The sequence below is a fragment of the Triturus cristatus genome, chromosome 1_1 (genome assembly GCF_964204655.1).
Source record: "Triturus cristatus chromosome 1_1, aTriCri1.1, whole genome shotgun sequence".
Taxonomy (NCBI): Eukaryota; Metazoa; Chordata; class Amphibia; order Caudata; family Salamandridae; genus Triturus; species Triturus cristatus.
The window spans coordinates 955,173,672-955,195,386 of NC_140579.1; the positions used below are offsets into that span (position 1 = coordinate 955,173,672).

The window sequence follows — 21,715 nt, forward strand, 5'->3', positions numbered from 1 at the left end:
TTTTATGCTGGAGGCCGCCGACCCACATACTCTTCTCCCCCAAGAGTCTTGTGTCTTACTTTCCTTAACCGGCGGCACTGTGGATGACAGCCACTGAGAGAGATTTTCTGGCTGCAGCAGTGATCAGAGTCCGGTGGAGGGTCCGCCTTGAGAAAGAGAGGATCCTCCGGGGCTGGACAATATTTTTTTAGTATTCGTGCCGGAGCGGATTTGATAGTAGCCGGCGTGAGGAAGATATCCATGACTGGTTTAAGCAACCCCGGGACCAGAGGCAACAGTGGACGAGACGCCGCCAGTTCGTGAAGGGTCTCAAAGATGACAGAGGAAGTGGTTTCCTGAACAGGCATTGGAGTGTTCAATTTTGCCGCTCCTCTGCACAAAACATCTTGGAAGGTGCTAATGTCATCCACTGGCGAAACTCTAGATGGTGGCGTATCTGAGAGTGTGGGTGAATAATCTCTTCTGGACGACTGGCTTGACGGAGAGGGTGTAGGAGACCTACGTCGTCTTCTCTCCGATCCCACCGACTCTCTCCTGCGAGAGGTGGACCTGGATCGTCTCCTGGGCGAACGTGAGCGCCGTTGATATTCTCTTCCTCGAGAATGGGAACTTGCTGGTCTTAACGGTTGAGCCAGATTCCTCAACCTTGTTAAGGAAATACTAACCGCCTGTGCCATAGAGGTTTCCTGAGGCAGTACTCTGGTGGGGCTGTGACTCAGAGTATGACCCTCCTCCTGTCTTAATGGTCTCGTCGGCGTTCTCACTTGAGGGCTCTTTTCTACTGGAAGAGCTGGAGAGAAGCTCCTCACCTCTGGCGATCCGGATCTTGAAATAGACAAAGGAGATCCTGAGCCTTCTGAGGCTGAAGGTGAAATTGAAATAGGTCGAGATGAACCATGTTCCGATGTGGTATAAATCAGTCTATGTGGAGATTTGCGTCTCGACATTGGTTTGAACATCGATCGAATTTGTGACGTTTTGCGGTACTCCCCCGCGGAGGACCGTCTCGACGTTGATACGCCTATCACCAGAGATCTGGACTTCGACGCCGAGTGGATAACCGGCGATGTGTCCTGTCTCGACGTCGAGAGCATTGTCGTCGACGGAGGACTTGTCCTGGACGGAGGCCTAGAACCCAACGGGGAACTTCGCCTCGACGTCAGTATCTTCTCCAACGTTTTGGAGGCCTTTGACGACGGAGGCACCTGCCTCGACGTCGATCCCGACGGATGCACCCGCCTCGACGTCGAGTGTCCTGACGATGATCCTCGTCTCGACGTCGGTAATGGTTTCGACGGCGATTCAGGTCTTGACGTCGAAGATCTTCCCTGATCATTTGACAACGATCTTTGCCTCGACGTCGCTGCAGATTTTGACGCCGAACGCCTGCGTTCTTCTTGCGACGTCGACTTTTGCCTTGATGTTGATTTCGACGTTGATCGACGATGTCTATCCTTTGACGTCGAACGAGGATGTCTCTCCTTCGACGACGATCGATGTTTTCTTGACGTCGAAGTTGCCGACGACGAACGAATGCGCTTCGCCGCCGGATCGAGTGTCGACGTAGATTTTCTCTTTGAAGCATGACTCTCCCTGGACTCCTCACCTCTCAAAGACGATCCCGCCGCTGGAGTCTTCGACGCCGAGCCCGACGCCGATGGAGAACACACAGGGATCAGCTGCTTCGACGTCGACCGTTCAGAAAGGCCATAAAGTCTAATTATCTCTCTCTCTTTCAAAGTCCTCTTTGAAAAAAACGTGCAGTGACGACAGGACGCAGGAGAGTGTGAATCCGGTAGACAGACGATACACACATCGTGTGTGTCTGAAGAAGCCTTCTTTTTGCCACAGGATGGACAGGGCATGAACAAAGAAGGCATTTTTCTGACAGAAAAAAGTTCTTAAATCTTGTCAGAAAACACAGGAAACCTGCTTCCCCAACAGGATATATTAAGAGGAAGCAAAAAAGTCACTAGAAAAGTAACAATTCTTGACTAGGAAGTCAAAAATGAAGAGAGCTGAATTCCAGGGTCCTGACTGAAGGAACCGGAAAGAACAACTGACCCAACTACCCCTGAGGCATGATGGGATATTGGAATCAGGGCTGCCTTAAAGGCACGGTGCCAGTTTTTACCTGTACAAGGTTTTTCAGTCTCTATGGTATTGTATTGCAATGCAGCCTGCAGGCTAACAATGTTTTATGGATCTGTGTTTTGCACAGTGTTTTCTATTCTTTCTCATGAGTTTTACCTCATTACAAAAAAAAAAAAAAGAGAGATTTAGGTGTATTATTATACCTATGGTGTGTTATTGGATATTTATATCTACATTGTCTAGCCTACTATGGGGGCTGCATTTGCTTGGAAAAAATAATATATGTTTATACATATACAGAGCTGTATATATATGTGTTTTTCATATATAATTTTATCATTTCCGGGGTCCCCGCACGTGGGCGGGAATATTTAGTGCTTATGACTATTGATGAGGATCCCCTGGAAGAGAAGTAAACAGTCTTCATTATGCTCCTTTCAAATGAGAAAAGGTTTCTCGTAGTCATGCGCAAGAACCTAAGTTGAGGGCTATGTGCTTAGAAAGTAAGCGAGACCAGCACTGTGCCTTAGTTTGGCACAGCTTAAACCCACATTCTCAATACTGACATTTAGCGGTCATAATAAGGGTACAACAGAGCAAAAATATTTTGGGGAAAACCTTCCCTGAAATACAGTGAGGGAAAGGAAAATATTTAACAAGCGTGCATAAAATGCATATCACCAAAAGTTAGTGCAATAAACTGACTGGCAATTTAATGCAAGTTACTTCAACATCCAGTTCACTCACAATGCTTTTTTATAATGTATCTCACATCCAATCATTTTTAAAGCACCCTACAAAGAGATTCATTGATCTGATTGCCAGACATTTCCTCTTATATACAAATAAATTGCTTATTGGCTAAAATACACAGCAACACAAAGCAATCAATTTCTCACTCACTGTGGTATTCATTTATATAATATACAATATATATACTATGACTCTCTCAGGTGAGCCTGCGCCTTCATGTGGTTGTATTTGGAGTTGGGATCAAAAGATCATTACAGGCTCAGCTCTCGGCAAATATGTAATTGCAATTACTCAAAATCTGTTCCACAATTTGGTTCTGGAAGACCATGTGTATCGCAATGTTTCCCGTTTCCATTTCTTTCTTCAGGAGCGTTGGGCCGAATACGATTGCAACACTTTTTACAGACATTCGGTTTGCATCACGCCTCTCAATGACTCTGGATAAGAAGAAACAAAAAGGGCTGTAATATGAGGACAGTTTTGCATCTGTGACTTAATTTTCAAACCACATGCCCAAGTATCTGTATAGATGTGTGAGTAAGACTGTTCTGGGCATCAATTCCATTGTTTGTGAATTTATGACATCTATGTCTCTTCAACATAAATTTATTAGGGACCAATTTGCAAACGGTAGCTGGCCCATTAATTAATTCAAAAGATAGGTTCATACCAACTGTGTGAGAGCTTAGTGTTAGAATTACAAGGTCTTATAAATATTCAAGTGTAGATCAGGAAACCAAACATAATAAGTTATGGACTGTGTATCACGATTGGTAAACTGAAGACCACAGAGGACCCGGATTATCTTATCTTGGAACTCCTCAAGATACGTTGGACGTTTTATGAGTAGGTCAAGGTAAATTGATTGTTGTAAAAGAAAGGAAATTATAGCTACTTAAATTTGAGTGATTTTGTCTTTGGTGAAGAGAAAGAATTCTGGCAAGTCAGTGATTGCCTCAAATTGATTTCAGAACATTGGCTCTCTTTCCAGTATGACACTCATGTTTCCTACCTTATTTACCTGAGTGAGAAGATGACCCTTGATTTCAGAACATTGGCTCTCTTTCCAGTATGACACTCATGTTTCCCACCTTATTTACCTGAGTGAGAAGATGACCCAAGTGATCAGGTCATGTATGAGGTGAATTAATTTTAGGGTGCCCCAGTAATTTGAAACAAGCAATTGTCTTCTTGTCAATAATGCTGTTATTTATCTCAGATCCAAGTCTGCTTGTGTTCCAGTAACGTTATAAATTGTGCGACCCACCAAAACAATGTTCTGTAGATGGAAGGGAACCTTATCAAAGGTGGGTTGCGACAATGGGGGACAAAGCAATTATTTACTAAGGATCTTAGGATTGTTCAAAAGAAGTGGAGAGAGGGATATCATGAAGGATCTTCCTTCTTTCGGATAAGTGGGATTGCCTGTTCACCTAATGTCCAATACGAGACAACAAGAATTTATCCAGCCCCAGACAAAGACTGTAAACTACATACCATGCACCACATGAGAGTAGCAGTGTATGTACAATCTTTAATCAATATGGTATGAATTGGATTTTCCCTTTTCACACACATAATATGGTCTTAAGGCAACTTAAGTTGAACACCTCACATAATGGGAGCAGAACTGTGCTTGAAAGAACCCATGGAATGCGTTTACATAATAGGTGAATAATGCTCCCATGAGATGGAGGATGGAAATTAATCAGAATTATTGACAGTATGAACATTCAGCGTATAGATCGAAAGAACATAATATCTTCAGGCAAACTGAAACTCAGAACACACTGCAATTCTAAGGTAAACAACATTCTAAGATAAACATCACACAAGCACCAACAGGAGGCACGAGATGCAGGCATACATGCATGTGGGGCATGAGGGACAGACAAATGAGGACTAGGTTAGAGAAATGACATAAGGATGATACAAAACAAAACCCAGTTAACTAAAAGGCCACAGTTTGCTAGTCTTGTTTTTGAGCAAACAGACTTACATTTATGTGAATGAAGTGAATGATTATGTTGTCTCTGATTTGAGACTTGTCCATGTAGATAGCAATGTTTTAAGAGTTCTGTAGCATTGCCTTCTACATCTTTATTTGTTGTCGTGATGCCGTTTTTTTGTATGGTGAAGTGCCGACATATTCCTTCATATTGATTTTGCATGTGATGTTTTTTCAGCTGTGCTATTACACTAGGCAGCCTGCTTGTTGAATATTTAGCTGGATGGGGTTGCTTCTTTTAAAAGGAACAAATATGTTTATTATTATGGGTACGGAATAGTTAAGTGTGCTTTGCAGCATTTAACAGATCGGAAAAATCTTGCCATGTACTGGGAAACTCTTTTTCAAATGTATTGGGTGATACTTATTTGCTCTTCTAGGAGGAGGTGGTAATGGCAGTTAAACCAAACCAGGCCAAGGCTAGTCTTGCGTTGGTGGGGGATGTTGAGTCTGGTTAGGGAAAGGCCAGACTAGGAGAGTTCTAGAATTTTTACAACACAGCATTGTTATTATTTAAAGTCAAAAGTGAAGTAAAATGTCTGGCTGGCCTTCTGTGAGGCATTGACATTTTGGATAAATAATAGGTCGTCACATCACTGAATTTAGATGGAAGGAGGCTGTCATTTCCTTCCAAAAGGATATTGCAGTACTTTAAGACAGCTAGGATAGTGGTATCATTACAAGACTACGGCAGAGGGATGTAAAGTTTTTTTTAAATGTCTTAAAGTGGTAGAGGTGAAGGCAGATTACAACTACGAATGTATTTTGTTTATCAGAGGAATTGCATTTAAAGCTTTCAAACATGAGAACTTGGCCATTCTAAAGTGGTGAAGGGCAGATATCCAATCCAAATGCAAATCCATTTATTAAGCACCCAACTCCAAAAGTATTAGGACACTTGTGTCTACTGAGAGATTAGCATCTAAAGGCTACTGAGAGTAGGCCAGAAAGGGTTTTCAGTGTTTACTTGAAAGATACTCAGTTGGCAGTCTCAGATGAAGGGGCACGGCCCAGAAGTAGCATTGTTGTTCACGTGTTCTTTTACCAATGTACCTCTTGACAAGGGCAATGATGGTTTAGGCTGATGCCAGCTTTTGCCAGGCCAAATAACAGATGGTACTAATCCAAAGATTTTCGATCAACAAAGTACAAGAGTTGTGGATTTCTGAAAAGGACACTTCCAAAACACTAAGAGTATAGGAGTTAGGGGCTCAAATGTGGCTCTGCTCAGAACTACTCTGGTCACAAAATTCTGTACTATCTGCATCCTTTGATCAAAAGATAGTTGCTTCGACTGTCTTGATGATGCCAATATCAACCGTATTGATGAAAAGTGTCTTGTAGGCGGGGCTAACACTTTATAAGACGTGTTGTTTTCCAACCACCATGAGTTCTGCTGAGGAGGAGTAGATTTACCACTTTCAATATTTTCTTTGTGAATACAGCTCATCATGATTGTTTCTCCAAGGGAGAAATTAGAGATCAAAGGAAGGGAATAGGTAATTACATTCATGCTGCTTTGAGCCACACTGAAGTGAAAAGAGACACCTGGAAATATTTAGACTTAGAATACCCAGTGCGGATCAAGTGAGTTGAAGGCCCAAAGAATGGGGTGGAGTGAAGTGTAAACAGTGCCCTAGGAGGGGAGCTAGTGTCATATGCAAACTACTCAAGAATTGGCTCTTCCCCACATAAGCATCATAGGCAAACAGAAATATACAGCATATTCCTCTGTATATAAGCATTTATTTGTGCTATAGATATGTACCTATATATGTGTATTGCTTTGTCAAATAATTATGTTTAAAAAAAAAGAATAAATAAATACATTTTTAAGTACAACACTTGAAAACCAGAGTTTATCGAATGCATCTTTAATCTACTTCTACTTACTTCCTTTATGCATCTATAAACCTTCCATGTACTTGTATTTATTACCTTCCACCCCCCAAAAAATGCATATTCAATGCACCACCCTATTTCTCACCCTATACCTCTTTCAATATCATTAATCTACATATACCTCCTATATGCATCTTTAAACTTTCCATGTACTTATGAATCCATATATTAATTATTTTCTTCTAATTCAGCATATCCAATGCACTACCCTATTTCTCACCCTATACCTCTTTCAATATATCTTCTACCTCAACTCTCTGACTCATCTCAAACCTCTTTCTACAACTCTTTCCAATGCACTACCCTATTTCTCACCCTATACCTCTATCGATATATCCTCTACATCCACTCTCTCATTCATCTCAAACCCATTCCACTACTATGACCCCCAAAATAGCCCTTTCTAGACTCTGCCCTACTCTACCCCTCCTTGCACCATCTGACACCTTTTTTACTATACTGATCCCCCGAAACAAGCCTTTCTAAACTCTTCCCTCTGACTCTTGCCCTCCACATCCTTTTTTCTAATCCCAAGCCTCCCACTACTGCTATGACGTCCCAAAACAGCAAAAACGAAAATTAAAAAATAATTGGGAAAAAATGTAAATCCTTCACTCTTCTATCCCTCAACTATCCTTTTCAATCAAAATAACAGACTAACATATCCACTTATCAATTTCATATTTCATTATACTAATTCACCACTAATCCTTTATGGGTTTCGAGTAGCGTGCTACTTGCCGGAAAAAGCGCTTCAACATCTCATTAGGGTAGCAAGCATTATATAAATGCTACCCTTTTCCCCTCTTCAATCCCTCCGCTATCCTTTTCAATACCAATAACTGATTAATATCCACCACCCAAATGACTTTCATATTTCACCATACTAACTCACCACTAATCATTTATGGGTTCCGGAGTAGCGTGCTACTCGTTGAAAAAAGCGCTTCTACACCCCAGCAGGGGTGACAAACTCTATATAAATGCAAAACCCTTTTCCCTCCGCTATCCTTCTCAATCCAAATAAGTGATTAACATGTCATCCACCACTCAAATTACTTTCATATTTCACTATACTAATTCAACACTAATTCTTTAATGGGTTCTGGAGTAGCGTGCTACTCGCCAAAAAAGCACTAAAACACCCCAACAGGGGTAACGAGCACTATATAAATGCAAACCTTATTCCCTCCTCCATCCCTCCGCTATGGTTCTCAATCCAAATAAGTGACTAATATCCACCACTCAAATTACGTTCATATTTCACTATACTAATTTACCATTAATCCTTTATGGGTTCTGGAGTAGCGTGCTACTCGTAAAAAAAAAAAGTGCTTCGACACCCCATCAGGGGTATCAAGCGCTATATAAATGCAAACCTTTTTCCCTCTTCTATCCCTCCGCCATCCTTCTGAATCCAAATAACTGACTAACCTATCCACCACTCCAATGACATTCATATTTCACGATACTAATTCAAAACTAATCCTTCTTGGGTTCTGGAGTAGCATGCTACTTGCCGAAAAAGCGCTTTGACGCCTCATCAGGGGTAGTAAGCGCTATATAAATGCAATTACAATACAATATGCAAAATAAACTTCACAGAACTATTTTAAATGTTGTATTAAATTTTCATAATGTCTGCCCTTCCCTTGCCTAAGATTTTTCTTGCTCATGGTCACACCTTTTCTCCTACTTTATGTTTCCTAAGTAGAGTGTGACAAACTGACCATCTCTCAAAAAGAGTTGGAATCATGCCTGGTTTGAGAAGAGATTTAGAAAAATATTTGAATGCTCCCTATACTAATATAACTTTTGTGATGCCATTTTCTGCAATAGATTGTGTCTTTGTAGAGGTGATACTTTTACCTAATAACTAATCTGAACAAATGTGGATGGATAGGAGGCTTAGTGTACCCAAAAGTATTTCAAACTGTGACCTTTAGGTTACTCGGACCACTGCAGTGCATGCATTTGCCCAATGAGATTTCTTTCATCTGTATCATAAAATACACATGCATTATGTGCATCTAATGAACGATTTGAGGACTTCTGGTATTACTTAATAGTCCGTTTGCTTCAGGATGTCATATTCGTGACATCAGAAACGTCTTGACTAACACTAATGGTTTTTTCCAAACTCAGACCTAAAGTGGTCAAAAGCACCCTATAATATATTTAGTAGTTACCATCCTATGGTAACCCATAAATACACTTGTGATGTTAAGGTTTGCCCAGTCTCACCTGCACAGATGTTGAAAGAGAGCCTTCATGGTTTCATGGTTGGGCGGAGGCAAAGACTGCACCAAGTCTTTCAGGTACTCCACTTGCGCCTTGGGGTCCGACATTTCTACAAACAAGAAAACTAAAATTACAGTTCATAGTCACACAGTACAACAGTTCTGTACATGTTAATATGCTGAAATAGTGATGCTGTGTCAGAATGGTTATAATTTTCTAATCCAGCTCAATGTAAAGGTTTGTGTGGGTGTGAGTGAGTGAATGTGTAAGACGTTTCACAAGGAGTTGCAGAAATTCTGTTGGAACATTCATGAACAAGGATTCTTTCTAGGAAAACCTGTGAATGGCTGCAAAGACACATTCGGAGTCATGTAGGTAGTAACAAACTTACCCCCACCAATTGCTGTGTTTCCAATCTGCAGTGCTTAATTTACAAAAGAATAATTTTCGGGCCCTAGTTTTTTGCTCAGAAGCCCACGGCCAGTCCTATTGAACATCGGCATGTCAAACACCAAAGCTGAGTAGTCTTGATTCCCTCTCATGCCTCTAATTCACCACCAGACACCTCATCCCTCTTTATAGCATTTTTGCAGCTTCTTTGTCATCCCTGACTCTCTCTGTCACTTTTTATATTCTTTCTCTTCCTTCTTCTTTCCTACTTGTGTGTTTGTCTCTCTCTTGCTCTGGATCAAAGTCTGATGAGGAAAAATAAATGCAGGTGGGTCCTACCTGCAACTACCAGCTCAACGTAGCCCCTGGCAATGTGCAGGCTAAGCAACCCCTGTGAGTTTTCAAAAACTGGGGAAAAAGAATGTGCATTTTTCCATATGTGGCATTAACAGTACTAGTTTTACTGTACCTTTCACACACAGTTTTACTCCTGTTGCAAAAGATGGAATGTGAATGGTGTAAACTCTTCTCAAAGGGGTAGGGTGCTAAAAGATTTATTGGTTTGAAACCAGACAATCTGTCTTCAAGAAACACACACGTGTTTAAAGAACACAGGGTACTGAACCAACTTAGACTGAATTGGTGTCAGCCTCTATACAATAGGTTTCTACAAGAGGGCTGACTATTAGTGAGTAGAGGCCCAAATTGGCAGATTGGCCCGATTAAAGAAGATAAGGTGAAATGGGTTACTGCAGTATTTCCCAAACTGTGGGTTGCAAATCGATTTTTGGTAAGTCACTGAAAGTCCAGGCAATAAATAAATGGAATGAGCAACCCGCTTATTTAATGCTGTGAGTAAAATACTGTTCATATCAGAGTGGTTAATGCAGACTAAGTTTGAATATACCAGAATTTTTAACATGATTAAAAATGTGGGTGCAAGGTACAGCATACATACAACTCGTACTGTTAATGCCATATATGGAAAAATACACTCCCCCCCCCCCCCCCCCCCCCCCCCCTTTTGGTATATTTCAATGCTCCTAGTGCAGTGTTTCCTAACTGTGGTTGCGAGCCGATTTTTGGTGGATCTCAAAATGTCCAATGAATAAAGATGCATTTCAATTCTGTATTTATCTTGTCACATTTGCTGCGCTTCAAAGACACAGGTCTAATGTCAGGCTTTGTCTTCTGCTTATGTTTTTTAACTGGTGTTTACAGACTCCTCTCACTTTGAAGTCAGAGAAAGAAAAGTGAAGTAAATGATATGACAATCTTGCTTGGGTACATGAAGGGTGAAAGGAAAGGCGGCAGGATGTCTTTTTTTTGTAATACATATAAATGCAAGTACCTGTAAATGAACGGCACACATTCAGCATTTAGGAAAGCAAAAATTAAGCACCTTTTTTGTAATTCTGAAGTGTGATGGAAAGAAAGATTTTATTAGGATCAAAACAAATCAAGACACTTTACATGGGTTATCCCAGAGTGAATAATATTGTGAGTACTTACAAATATGGGTCTATCTGGCACACTTCTTTCATATGGAGCACATGGGCCAAATGACAGGTTTTACAATGCTAGTTTAGTGAGTGGCACTATGAGTGCAGTAGCCCAATAGCAGTATTTCATCTACAGGCCCTGGGTACAGGTATCACCATAAAATAGTGACTTATAAGTAAATTAAATGTACCAGTCAGGTGTATAACAATTTTACCATGTTTGGAAGGGATAGCACGAACACTTTACTACTTGTTCTCAGGAGTAAAATGTACAGGGTCCTAATGCCAACAAAAAGAGGTTTAGCAAAAATAGGGTAGTAAAGCAAACATCTGGGGTAATACCATGCAAAAAAATCGTCATTTATTATAGATGCTGGGCACTTCAATCAATTTTCAGAGCGGTCTTACTTGAAACATTTCTTTATCAAACCCCCAAAACTCGATAAGTCACTTTAAGTATATATGTAGTAGCCGAACACAAAACCACAAGTTACCATACCTTACGACTGGCCTCTATCACACCAAACTGCGCAACAAAAAAATAATACACAGTTGTCCTGAGTTTACTGGTACAGGGCAGAAGGTGAAGGCAAAATAATAATTTTCCTATGTCTACAGAAAAGGTGAAGTTAGTAGAATGACAGATTTCATCTTCTTCCATATGAAATGCCTCACACATCTCTAAACACTGGAATTAATCAAAGCATATTATTACACAGAACATTTTCTTCATTTAATCCCCTTATATGTACAATAACTTAATTATGCATTTTCCCCTCTTGTTCATACTTATTGCACTGATGAATCTGTCAAAATGGCTGAAGGGGAAGAGAGGTTCTGGTAGCTCTCGGAAAAATAACTTCAGTGCTCCAGTGATAACATGGACGTCCTCCCAGCGGCCATCATCCAGGTTCAGATTCTCTTCTGGAAACCAGAAATACAAGGAGGCATGTCAAAATGTGTATGTGTGGAAGAAAATGAAATAACAGAGCAAGAGGGTAGAAAGAAGTACCATGAATTCTAAGATGTTGGAATCACAATATGATAGGTAGGAGAGATGCATGAAAATATAGAGGTAACAGGAGAAGCTGAGATTGCGTAAAACATTTTTTCCAGTGTGACACCAGACTATAGGTGCCAAACCAACAAAAACTATAGAACAATAGACCGGAGCTCATTAGAAACAGGGGACTTACGGATAAAATGCTCCTATGTGATGGAAGCAAGCTTTTGAAATAGCAGGCTTTTAAGAGATGCATTGTCGCAGCAGTGCACAATACTTCTATCAGAGGAAGGTCGGCAGAGGTTGGCTGTTCTGTTCTCAAGCACCACTAGAGGGCGTGCCTCGCAAATATTCTCGACTTATGATCTACCTACGGGGGGGGGCGGGGGGGGAGAATTCACAGAACCCTCCACGTTGAACTCTGCATAGATCAGGCAGCTTGTGCTGCGGTTTAGGGGAAGGCCTGTGGTTTATCAGCTCTTCTTAAAGTGAAAATAGTTTAATAGTTGGCTGGCCATGTTGTGTATTCTGGGGGTGCTTCCTCATCATCCCTTCCCTCCCCCCTTTTCACTCTAATCGAACCTGCTCTGTGTTTTATGTTTCCTAGTGCTTTAATTGACGAGAACTTTCCTTGCAGCAAGTAACTCACACAATGTGGTTTTCTGCAAACAAATACACGTCATGAGTACACAGAACGTCCACAGACAGTTGTACACTTCTTTTGTTCTGAATGCACAGCGTTTTAAAATTGAGCGCCACATCACATTATTATTTAATACAAGTGTGTAACTTTTATTGGAGAGTGTTGCAGTAGCGCATTATACATTTGAATGGGTATAAATCACAAATATTATACTACTGGGAATATAAGGTCTAAAAAGCCTTATTGGCAGGGGTGTGGATGATTTTTATTCTTACGTAAAGGTGTTTGTGGGATGTCACGGATGTGTGATACCAAGGTGAACCTCGTCTGCACGAGTACAAGGTTCATTTCTAAGTGAAGATTGCGCGCACACGGTGTGAAAGTCTCATTTCTGGTTTTGCATGCACGATAGGGCGGCCAGACATCCCGGATTTGGCCGGACAGTCCCGGTTTTCCGAATACTGTTCCGGGTGTCTCGGCGTTTTTTAAATGTCTGTTTATCAAACGTTCCTCTCTCCAGACGCCACCGATGTCGTCTTTTTATCCCTCCGTTTTCCATTTTGGAATCACTATTATCAAAAGCCAATGACAGGGGTCCACCTCCAGCCATCCGGCTGAGTGTTACTTCTCACAGAATAGTGGGTTGCCCTATAAGGAGTGGGCACGGCCCTCATTTCAGCTGCTGAGCCAATATCATCACTTCGTGTAGAACCGGTCCAATTTGAGGCCATCATCTCACTTTGCAACCCCTATTTAGCAAACACCTCAAAAAACCCCATTACCATCAATATATTTATATAGCGTGCACATGTCCATTTGGCTATCCCTACAACTGTAAAATCTCTCAAGGACCTCCAATCTATGACCAGTATTTCCACAAGGACCCGATGGACCTACTGCTGGATTCATTGGTGGTACATGTGCTTTGACGCTCATATTTTCGTTCACAGTTTTGCACTTAGGAAAGACAAGAGGCACAGATTGAAGTTGTAATAAGTTTATTACGGAAGCCAATCAAAAAACCCCACTCCTGTCAAAGCCCTTTACTGAGTTGCGTAACCTGCTTTCCACCCACCCTTTCCAAGATCCCAGACTTGTGTAACTGCTCACTGAAGTGCTGTAGCATTTTGTCTGGCCATCGAGACAGACCCCAGACGCAGCCGCCATTACCCATTTGTTTGGGTTGCGAGTGAAGAAGCAAGTAAATCTAGCTAGTGGTCGAGGTGCTTCCTTGTAACACGAGGTGGACATCTCGTGCTGGACTTTCTGTTCGAGATTTACCAGGCCCTTTCCAACAGCAGCTTTTAATCCAACTTCAATGAACACCTCGTCTCATCTCGCCAGCCAAATTATGGCTGGCCTTTCTCACAAAGCCTCTAAAAATATTTCAGTCATTTAATTACATATTTCACCATTGCCCGATTTTTGAAGATGGCTGCCTCCTGCCATCATTCTTGTTTTTTCTGGGCCTGCAATAACATTAAATTAACCTTTCTGGCTCTGCAAGTTAAACCTCCAAGAGAAGTAAAGATGCAGTCTTCCAGTACCTACTCTGGCCCCGGTGCTGGCCGTGCATTTCAGGCTTTCTCTCTCCCCACTCAGTAATAAGGATCTGCACGTTTCCGCTGTCCGTGTTTTTCTATCTGTTCACTTCCAGGTAGTCCGTGGGTGAAGGTCTTGGTGACTGCCACAGATGGCTCTGGTGTCCAGCAAGCCACAGACTGACAAACTGGCTCGCGTTTGGCCTCCGCTGAAGCGTGTGTCCAGTTGCGTGCATCATGCCACTCTGCACACGGCTCAGTGATCTTTTATGCAAATGAATGTTGAACTGTGATTGAATGATTTGGGAAGGACTAAAATGGGCCGCAAGGATGACCACCTGTCCTTTATAATACCAGGGCTTCTCGTTAACTGCATCCATGTATTTGTTCAGCTGTCACGGTGCTTCATGCTGACATCTCCTCCTCTGTATCTGCATTTCCCCACGGCGCCCAGTTCACTCTCCACGCAGACACATCTTGGCAACGCGCATGCGTGGCCCCGCCTTGGAAAAGGCGGTTTCCGCTGTGCACTGTTTGCTAAGAGGTTACTGTGTTTCTCTGTGACTATTTACACTCGGCGCTCTCATGCTGTTTTACAGCCGATATCTCCATTGTTGTAGTGGGGGACGACTTTTTAAAATGCAAGGCACACGGCAATGTGATTTTCTGTAATGAAATCCCGTTTCCGAAAACCGATGCGAGTGCAAGCACGCTCAGAGGTGTATTATGTGTCATCAGGCTGTGTGCACTACCAGGCAGTGTGCTCATTGCACATAGTGCTTGCACATCACACAGAAAAGAACCCGTACAAGGAGAGATCTCAAGTGCTTATCTGGGGCAGCTAAGGGCTCTGGGAGCCGTCCCTGCTACATTGACACACACTGGAAACCGACTGTGCTTAAAGCAGTGGCAGCACACTTCTAGCAGTAATTATTAGTCAAACCAGATTTGCATCGGGTCACGCTTCTGATATTGCACATGAAGCTTGTATCATGACTGTTACATTTGGTTGGAAGCAGACCCCCGCCCCCCCACCGACGGCTCGTTAGCGTCTCCTACCTCTTTGACTGCACTGTTTCTTTACAATGTGGCCTGCACCAGAGTGTGTCCATACTGCAGTGACCGCGCAAGGGAGCTATCCTTTAATGCAGTGACATCACACCGGGTGCTAGTAACACACACTGGGTGCTAGTCTTACCCCGGCAATATTACACTGGTAGCTAGCTTTAACTGCATTACGAGTACACTGCCAGCTGCGCTCACTCCAAGCCCATCACACTGGGAGCTAGTCCTGCTGCAGTCACTGCGCACATGTTGCCCCTTACTGCAGGGACGTCACACCGAGAGCTGCACTTACTCAAGTCCATCACACTGAGAGCCCCTGCTGTAGTCTCTGGACAGTGGCAGCGGTCTTTACATTAGTGACGGCTTCATGTGTGCTATTATTGCAGTCACTGCCCACAGGATGCTGTCTCTTACTGCATCACACTGGGCGCGCCTACCGTTGCATCAGTGCCACAATGTGAGAGGTCCTCACTGCACTGTAATAACCCTTTGCTTCCCACCCTGCAGTGAACCGATGCCCTCTCACGCCAGTGACACCTCACTTGAGAGTTTTGGTCACTGTGGAGAGAGAAGAGACTGTGTTCTACGCTACTCCCACCCCAGCAATACCCAGAGCATCCCCGCTGTGACACCTGCAGCGAGGATAGCCTCCAACAAGCCCTCCCCTCACCGGGCCCCGTGATCTCCCTCGGGCACATCTCCCCCCCCCTTCCCCTCAGCAGCACTCTGTCCCAGTGCACGTCACAACTGACCTCTGCGGATCTTCACCTCTGCTGGTCTGGACATCTCCTCTGGGTGCCACGTGCCCCTTCTTTACCTTTTTCCCCAGAGTAGATCTCACCCTCTGATCCATCTCCCTAGTAGATCTCGCTCCTGCAGATTCCCTCGCAGGGCACACCCCCCATGGAGATCTGTCGCAGTTTGTTTTTACTGCTGTGATTAGTGGGTGATACTTTTACCACTTTAACAGCGCACAGTTTACTGAACGGAAAGAAAGACAAAATGGGCCTTCTATGGTCCGAAAGCAAGGCCTGTTAATAATAGCACAAAGGTATCACTAGCGGATTCATTTTGATTATCTATTGCAGTTTTATTCTTGTGAATAATTAGTTTGCATTTGAAAGGAAAGCCTCCTCCTACTGTCACTACATCTTCCCTCCTTCTCCCCTTCCGCCTTGTTCTTTCTTGTTCTCTTCTGCTTGTTTTTACTTTTAATCAGCATTTGACAAAAAGCAGCTGCAACGGTTTGGGAACTAGTAGGAACAAGCATTTGCAATGCAATAGGTCTTGCAATTACACAAGTTTAAGCTATTGGCATTGTAAATGACACTGTCTTTTATTTATGTACTAAAAACAAAAATAAATGGCATTGTTATTTGCAATGTTAATAGCTCAAACTTGCGTAAATGCGAGACCTATTGCATTGCAAATGCTTGTTTAAGAAAGGGAGGATAGGAAGGTATGTGGCGTTCTGGGTGCTAGGAGAGGGAGCACAATCAAAGGGTTTATCAGGCAACTGCTTCTAATTAGGCAGCCAAATTCAAGGGGGAAGATAGTTGTTCCCTATTATCTGTAGAAAGTGTGTAAAATGGGTAGCCCACTAGTGGGAGATTGGATGTTTGAGGATCTCCTCGTAACGGTGTGCTTCCTCCTCTGCCACCCCCACTTATGCATTGCCCCATGCCAAGTCAAACTAATGGCTTCCACCTACAAGCTAGTGCCAGCTTAAAATCTTAAACCTAAGAACACCTCTGGACCTGTGGAAGACAGACCAAGGACTGTACCTACTGTGCCCTGTAGAGATAAACTCTAAGGGCTGGACCTGCTACAACTTGTACCTAGGCCTGAAGTGTGCTGTCCAAGGGCTAGGTGGCTAGCCTTCCGCTAAGCTCCAGGTCCACAAACATAGGCCTGGGCGGAACTTTCGGAGTTTGCCTCCGCAGAATTCTGTGGAGTGCCAAAAATAGCTCAGCGAGATTCTGCAGAACTCCGTGAGTTAAGGGAAGTGCTTACCCGCCCGCTTGCGCTGCTTTTTTACAGGCCAGTAGCGCAATCTGTACTTTTGCGCTGAAGAATCAGTGCAAAGGGCACCAAGCGGTCTGCATGGGCAGTCATTTTGTTTTACCTGCTTTCTCTTTGCCTTTGAAGGGCAAATGCGTGTTTAGCTGGGAAGAGTGCTAGTGCAGCAAAGAGCACGCATACCTTGTACTGTTTATGTTTTAAGAGGCCCTGGGCACAAGCTTCCCATGTATGAAGATCCTGCAGCTCAGTGACCTCCCATAGGGTGAAATGTACAGACTGCTAGGAGCTTAGCAAGGCTGAACAAGACCACAGCATTTTCATGAGGTCAGGGGTGCAACAGTGAGGGCAGCTTATCTGTGCGTCATGAAAATACCAGGTCAGCTGAGCAGGTGTGAGGTAAGCTCTATGTCATAGAACGTATTGGATGTTTTTGAATCGGGAGTTCTTGAAGACATGCTGGCGGAACTCTAGTGCTTTCTCCCATTCCCGGTTGTGTAGTGCCCTCCTGAAGTCCTCCTCCTATGTGTCTCAGTGTGATGAAGGGGATCAGGTGAAAGGTCACGAATTGCCTTGTTAAGTTATGAGATGATTGTTAGACGGCGACCTCAGAGGGGCCCGGAGGGAGCCCCGACTACCCTGAGACCCACCCTCGAGGTATCGTAGCCGGGCACTGGCGGGAGACTCCTCAGGGGAGGAACCTCGTATCTAGGATCGCACACTCGGCACCACACGACAGAGAGACACCACACGAGGAGTTCTTAAGAGCAAATCTTTATCAGATCGGAGTGGTAGGATCTTTATGATCAGCAAGGCAAAATATATACAAGTAGAGCGCGGGCTCACCAAGTCTTGGAGGGGGGATAGGAGGTAGCGGGACAGTCTTTGGGGGTATGGATCAAATGCAGGATCGTACCCGGCGCACAGCTCACAATCCTTGAGCTGGGGGATACGCTTGTCGTCGTGGGGTCCGGCGGGACCAAGAGAGTCTGTGGGAGCCGCGAGTTACTCAGCAGGGCTCGAGCGCGAGTTCGGAGGTCTTACGATCTTCAGGGAGCCGCGAGTCACTCAGCAGGGCTCAAGCACGAGTTCGGAGGTCTTACGATCTTCAGGGAGCCGCGAGTCACTCAGCAGGGCTCAAGCACAAGTTCGGGGGTCTTACGATCTTCAGGGAGCCGCGAGTCACTCAGCAGGGCTCAGGCACAAGTTCGGAGGTTTGACGATCTTCAGGGAGCCGCGAGTCACTCAGCAGGGCTCAGGTGTTTCCAAGGCGAATCTCCCGGACAGTCCCAGAGCACCCCTTGTTATAAGGCGACTCCTCTTTGATGTCCGGAGTCTGTGCAGGCAGGGGTCTTGTCACCTGGGGGTCGCTTGTTGGGGGTTTCCTGCCATTGTCCTTTGATCTTTTCAGGGCCGGGTCGGGAGGAGCCCCAGACACCCAGCAGGCATGGAGCCAGCCCTCGGGGAGGCCGGCGGGTCGATCGAAACCCACCTTCCCAGGAAAGCGCAGAGGTGTGATTGAAACTGCTCCTCCCTTTCTCATCCCAAGGGGAGCGCGATGTCCTCCAGCCGGAGTGGCGCCTATAGGCTAGGGTCGCGCTGGGGCCGGGCGGCCATCTTGGTGCATGAAGTGGGCACGCGGGCCCGGGGTGGCCGAAGGAGGAAGGCCACGGACGGGGGAAGTCCGGGTCGGGTGTGTGTGTTCTGGTGGGAAGGATCGGCTAGGCCGTGGGCTCGGGGCTGGTGTGAGGTGCAGGGGTCAGGTCTGACTATGTTACGAGGGCCGGGTCTAACACGCGTCCCCCCCAGCTGAAAGCCGGAGAGAACTACCCATCTTCTTGGGGGTTCTCGTCGCTGAGGCGGAAGAATCGGGAGAGGCCATCGGCGTTGGCGTGGTCCGTACCAGGGCAATGTTCCACGGTGAAATCCATCCCCTGGAGGGAGATTGACCACCGCAGAAGCTTGGGGTTTTCTCCTCGCATCTGCATGAGCCATCGCAAGGGGCGATGGTCGGTTTGGACCCTGAAATGGGTGCCGAACAGGTAAGGGCGTAGTTTCTTGAGGGCCCAGACTACGGCGAACGCCTCGCGCTCGATGGTACTCCATCTCTGTTCCCGGGGCAACAGCCTTCGGCTGAGGAAGACCACGGGCTGGTCTAGACCCTGGTCATTTACCTGGGAGAGGACTGCCCCGATGCCATGCTCGGCGGCATCAGTTTGTACCACAAACTCTTTGGAGTAGTCGGGGGCCTGGAGGACGGGGGCCGTACACATGGCCGTTTTCAGGGCATTGAACGCCTCTTGACAGGCAAGGGACCACTGCACCTTCTTGGGCTGCTTCTTGGACGTGAGTCCCGTGAGGGGACCGACCAGGCTGCCGTAATTCCGGATGAATCTCCGGTAGTAGCCCGTGAGGCCCAGAAAGGCTCGGACCTCTGTTTGGGTAGTGGGGGGTTCCCAGGCTAGGATGGCGTCGATTTTGGGCTGTAGAGGGGCGACCTGCCCGCTCCCGACCTGGTGCCCCAGGTAGGTTACCGAACCTTGCCCAATCTGGCATTTGCTGGCTTTCACGGTGAAGCCCGCCTGGCGTAGAGCGGTTAGCACCCTCCGGAGGTGCTGGAGGTGCTCACTCCATTCGGAACTAAAAACTGCAATATCGTCGAGATATGCAGCGCTGAATTTTTCCAGCCCGGCCAGGACTCTATTTACCAGTCGCTGGAAGGTGGCCGGGGCATTTTTCATCCCGAAGGGCATCACGCGAAAGCGATAGTGCCCATCCGGGGTGGAGAAGGCGGACCGCTCCTTGGCTTCCTCTGTGAGCGCAATTTGCCAGTAGCCGCAGGTGAGCTCGAAGGTGCTGAGGAACCGAGCAGCCCCGAGCCGGTCTATGAGCTCGTCGGCTCGGGGAATGGGGTGGGCATCGGCTCCGGTGACTTCATTGAGTCCCCGGTAGTCCACGCAGAAGCGGAGTTCCGGGGCGACCCCGGGGGCAGCTGCTTTTGGGACCAGGACCACGGGGCTGGCCCAGGGGCTGTCTGAGGGTTCGATCACGCCTAGGGACAACATTTTCGAGACTTTGGCTTGGATACAGGACCGGACCCGATCAGGGACTCGGTAGGCTCGGTGTCTCACTGGTGGGCTGTCCCCGGTATCCACCTCATGGACACACCAGTCGGTGACCTTGGGGACCAGGGAGAAAAGGTCCAGAAACTGCCCTAGGAGCTGGCGGCAATCCTCACGTTGCTGGGGAGTGAGAGACGGAGAGAGGTTCACTCCCTCTACGGAGCCGTCCTTCTCCTTGGTGCACAGGAGATCAGGGAGAGGATCTGATTCTTCTTCGGATCCGTCATCAGTGGCCAGTAGGAGGCTCAGCTCCGTCCGCACAAAGTGGGGCTTGAGGCGGTTCACGTGGAGGACCCGGAGGGGGTCCCGGGGTGACTGGACGTCCACTAAGAACGTGACCGGGCTCTTCCGCTCAACCACTTTGAAGGGCCCGGTCCATTTATCCTGGAGGGCGCAGGGTTTCACGGGGGCCATGACCCACACCAGCTGGCCCGGCTGAAACTCGACCAGCGCGGTGTTCTGGTCATACCAGCGCTTCATCTCCTCCTGACTCGCCTCCAGGTTGGCCTCTGCCATCTCCCGGAATCTCCTAGTCTGATTTCGGAGGGTCAGGACGTAACGGAACACATCTCGGGGGGGGGCCTCGGGGCGCCGCCTCCCACTCTTCCTTGACCAGGCTGAGGGGCCCCCTGACGGGGTGCCCGTAGAGTAACTCAAAGGGGCTGAAACCCAAGGATTTCTGGGGAACTTCTCGGTATGCGAATAGGAGGCAGGGGAGCAGGATGTCCCACTTAAGCCGGAGGGGCTCTTCCAGGCCCGCGATCATCCCCTTCAGAGTCCGGTTAAACCGCTCTACCAGGCCGTTTCCTTGGGGGTGGTACGGGGTGGTGAACTTATAGGACACCCCGCACTGTTGCCATAAGGACCTCATGTATCGGGAGATAAAGTTGGTACCGCGATCGCTCACGACCTCGCGGGGAAAACCCATGCGGGAGAAGATCCCCATCAACGCCCGGCCCACCACTGGGGCCGAGACGGTGCGCAGGGGGATGGCCTCAGGGTAACGGGTGGCATGGTCCACCAGGACGAGGATGAACCGGTGCCCCTGGGAAGTTGGGGGGTCCAGAGGTCCTACAATGTCGATCCAGACCCGCTCAAAAGGGGTACTGACGACAGGGAAGGGTTGCCTCCACTCTTCCCACTGGCCTGGCACGTGGGACAGGACTTGCAGTGGGCTTCCACATCCGCTTTCATTCTGGGCCAGTAGAAGTGAGTCACGAGGCGACTGTATGTTTTGTCCTGACCCAAGTGGCCTGCGAGGGGAACGTCGTGGGCTAAGCCCAGGAGGAGGTTTCGGAAGCGTAGGGGTACCACCAGCACCAGGCCGGACCCTAGCTCCACCGACTTCTGTTCGCTGTACAAAAGGTCATTCTCCCAATACACCCGGTGCGTCCCCATCTGGTCGCCTGCGGCCTGGGCCTCTGCCTGTTGC

General features: G+C 46.3%; 1 protein-coding gene across 30 annotated transcripts in view; it reads right to left on the reverse strand.

Moving 5' to 3' along the window:
• Positions 1-2,781: 2,781 nt before the first annotated feature.
• ARHGAP27 (Rho GTPase activating protein 27) overlaps positions 2,782-21,715 on the reverse strand; it is a 1,125,989-nt gene continuing 1,107,055 nt past the window's right edge. For all 30 annotated transcript variants that reach the window (XM_085650850.1, XM_085650847.1, XM_085650970.1 and 27 more), the window contains 3 exons: positions 11,680-11,814; positions 9,002-9,107; positions 2,782-3,284 (listed from right to left, as the gene is read on the reverse strand). In XM_085650850.1, coding sequence (XP_085506976.1) covers positions 3,107-3,284; positions 9,002-9,107; positions 11,680-11,814 — 419 coding nt within the window. In that variant the 3' untranslated portion in view covers positions 2,782-3,106. The remainder of the gene's footprint in view (positions 3,285-9,001; positions 9,108-11,679; positions 11,815-21,715) is intronic.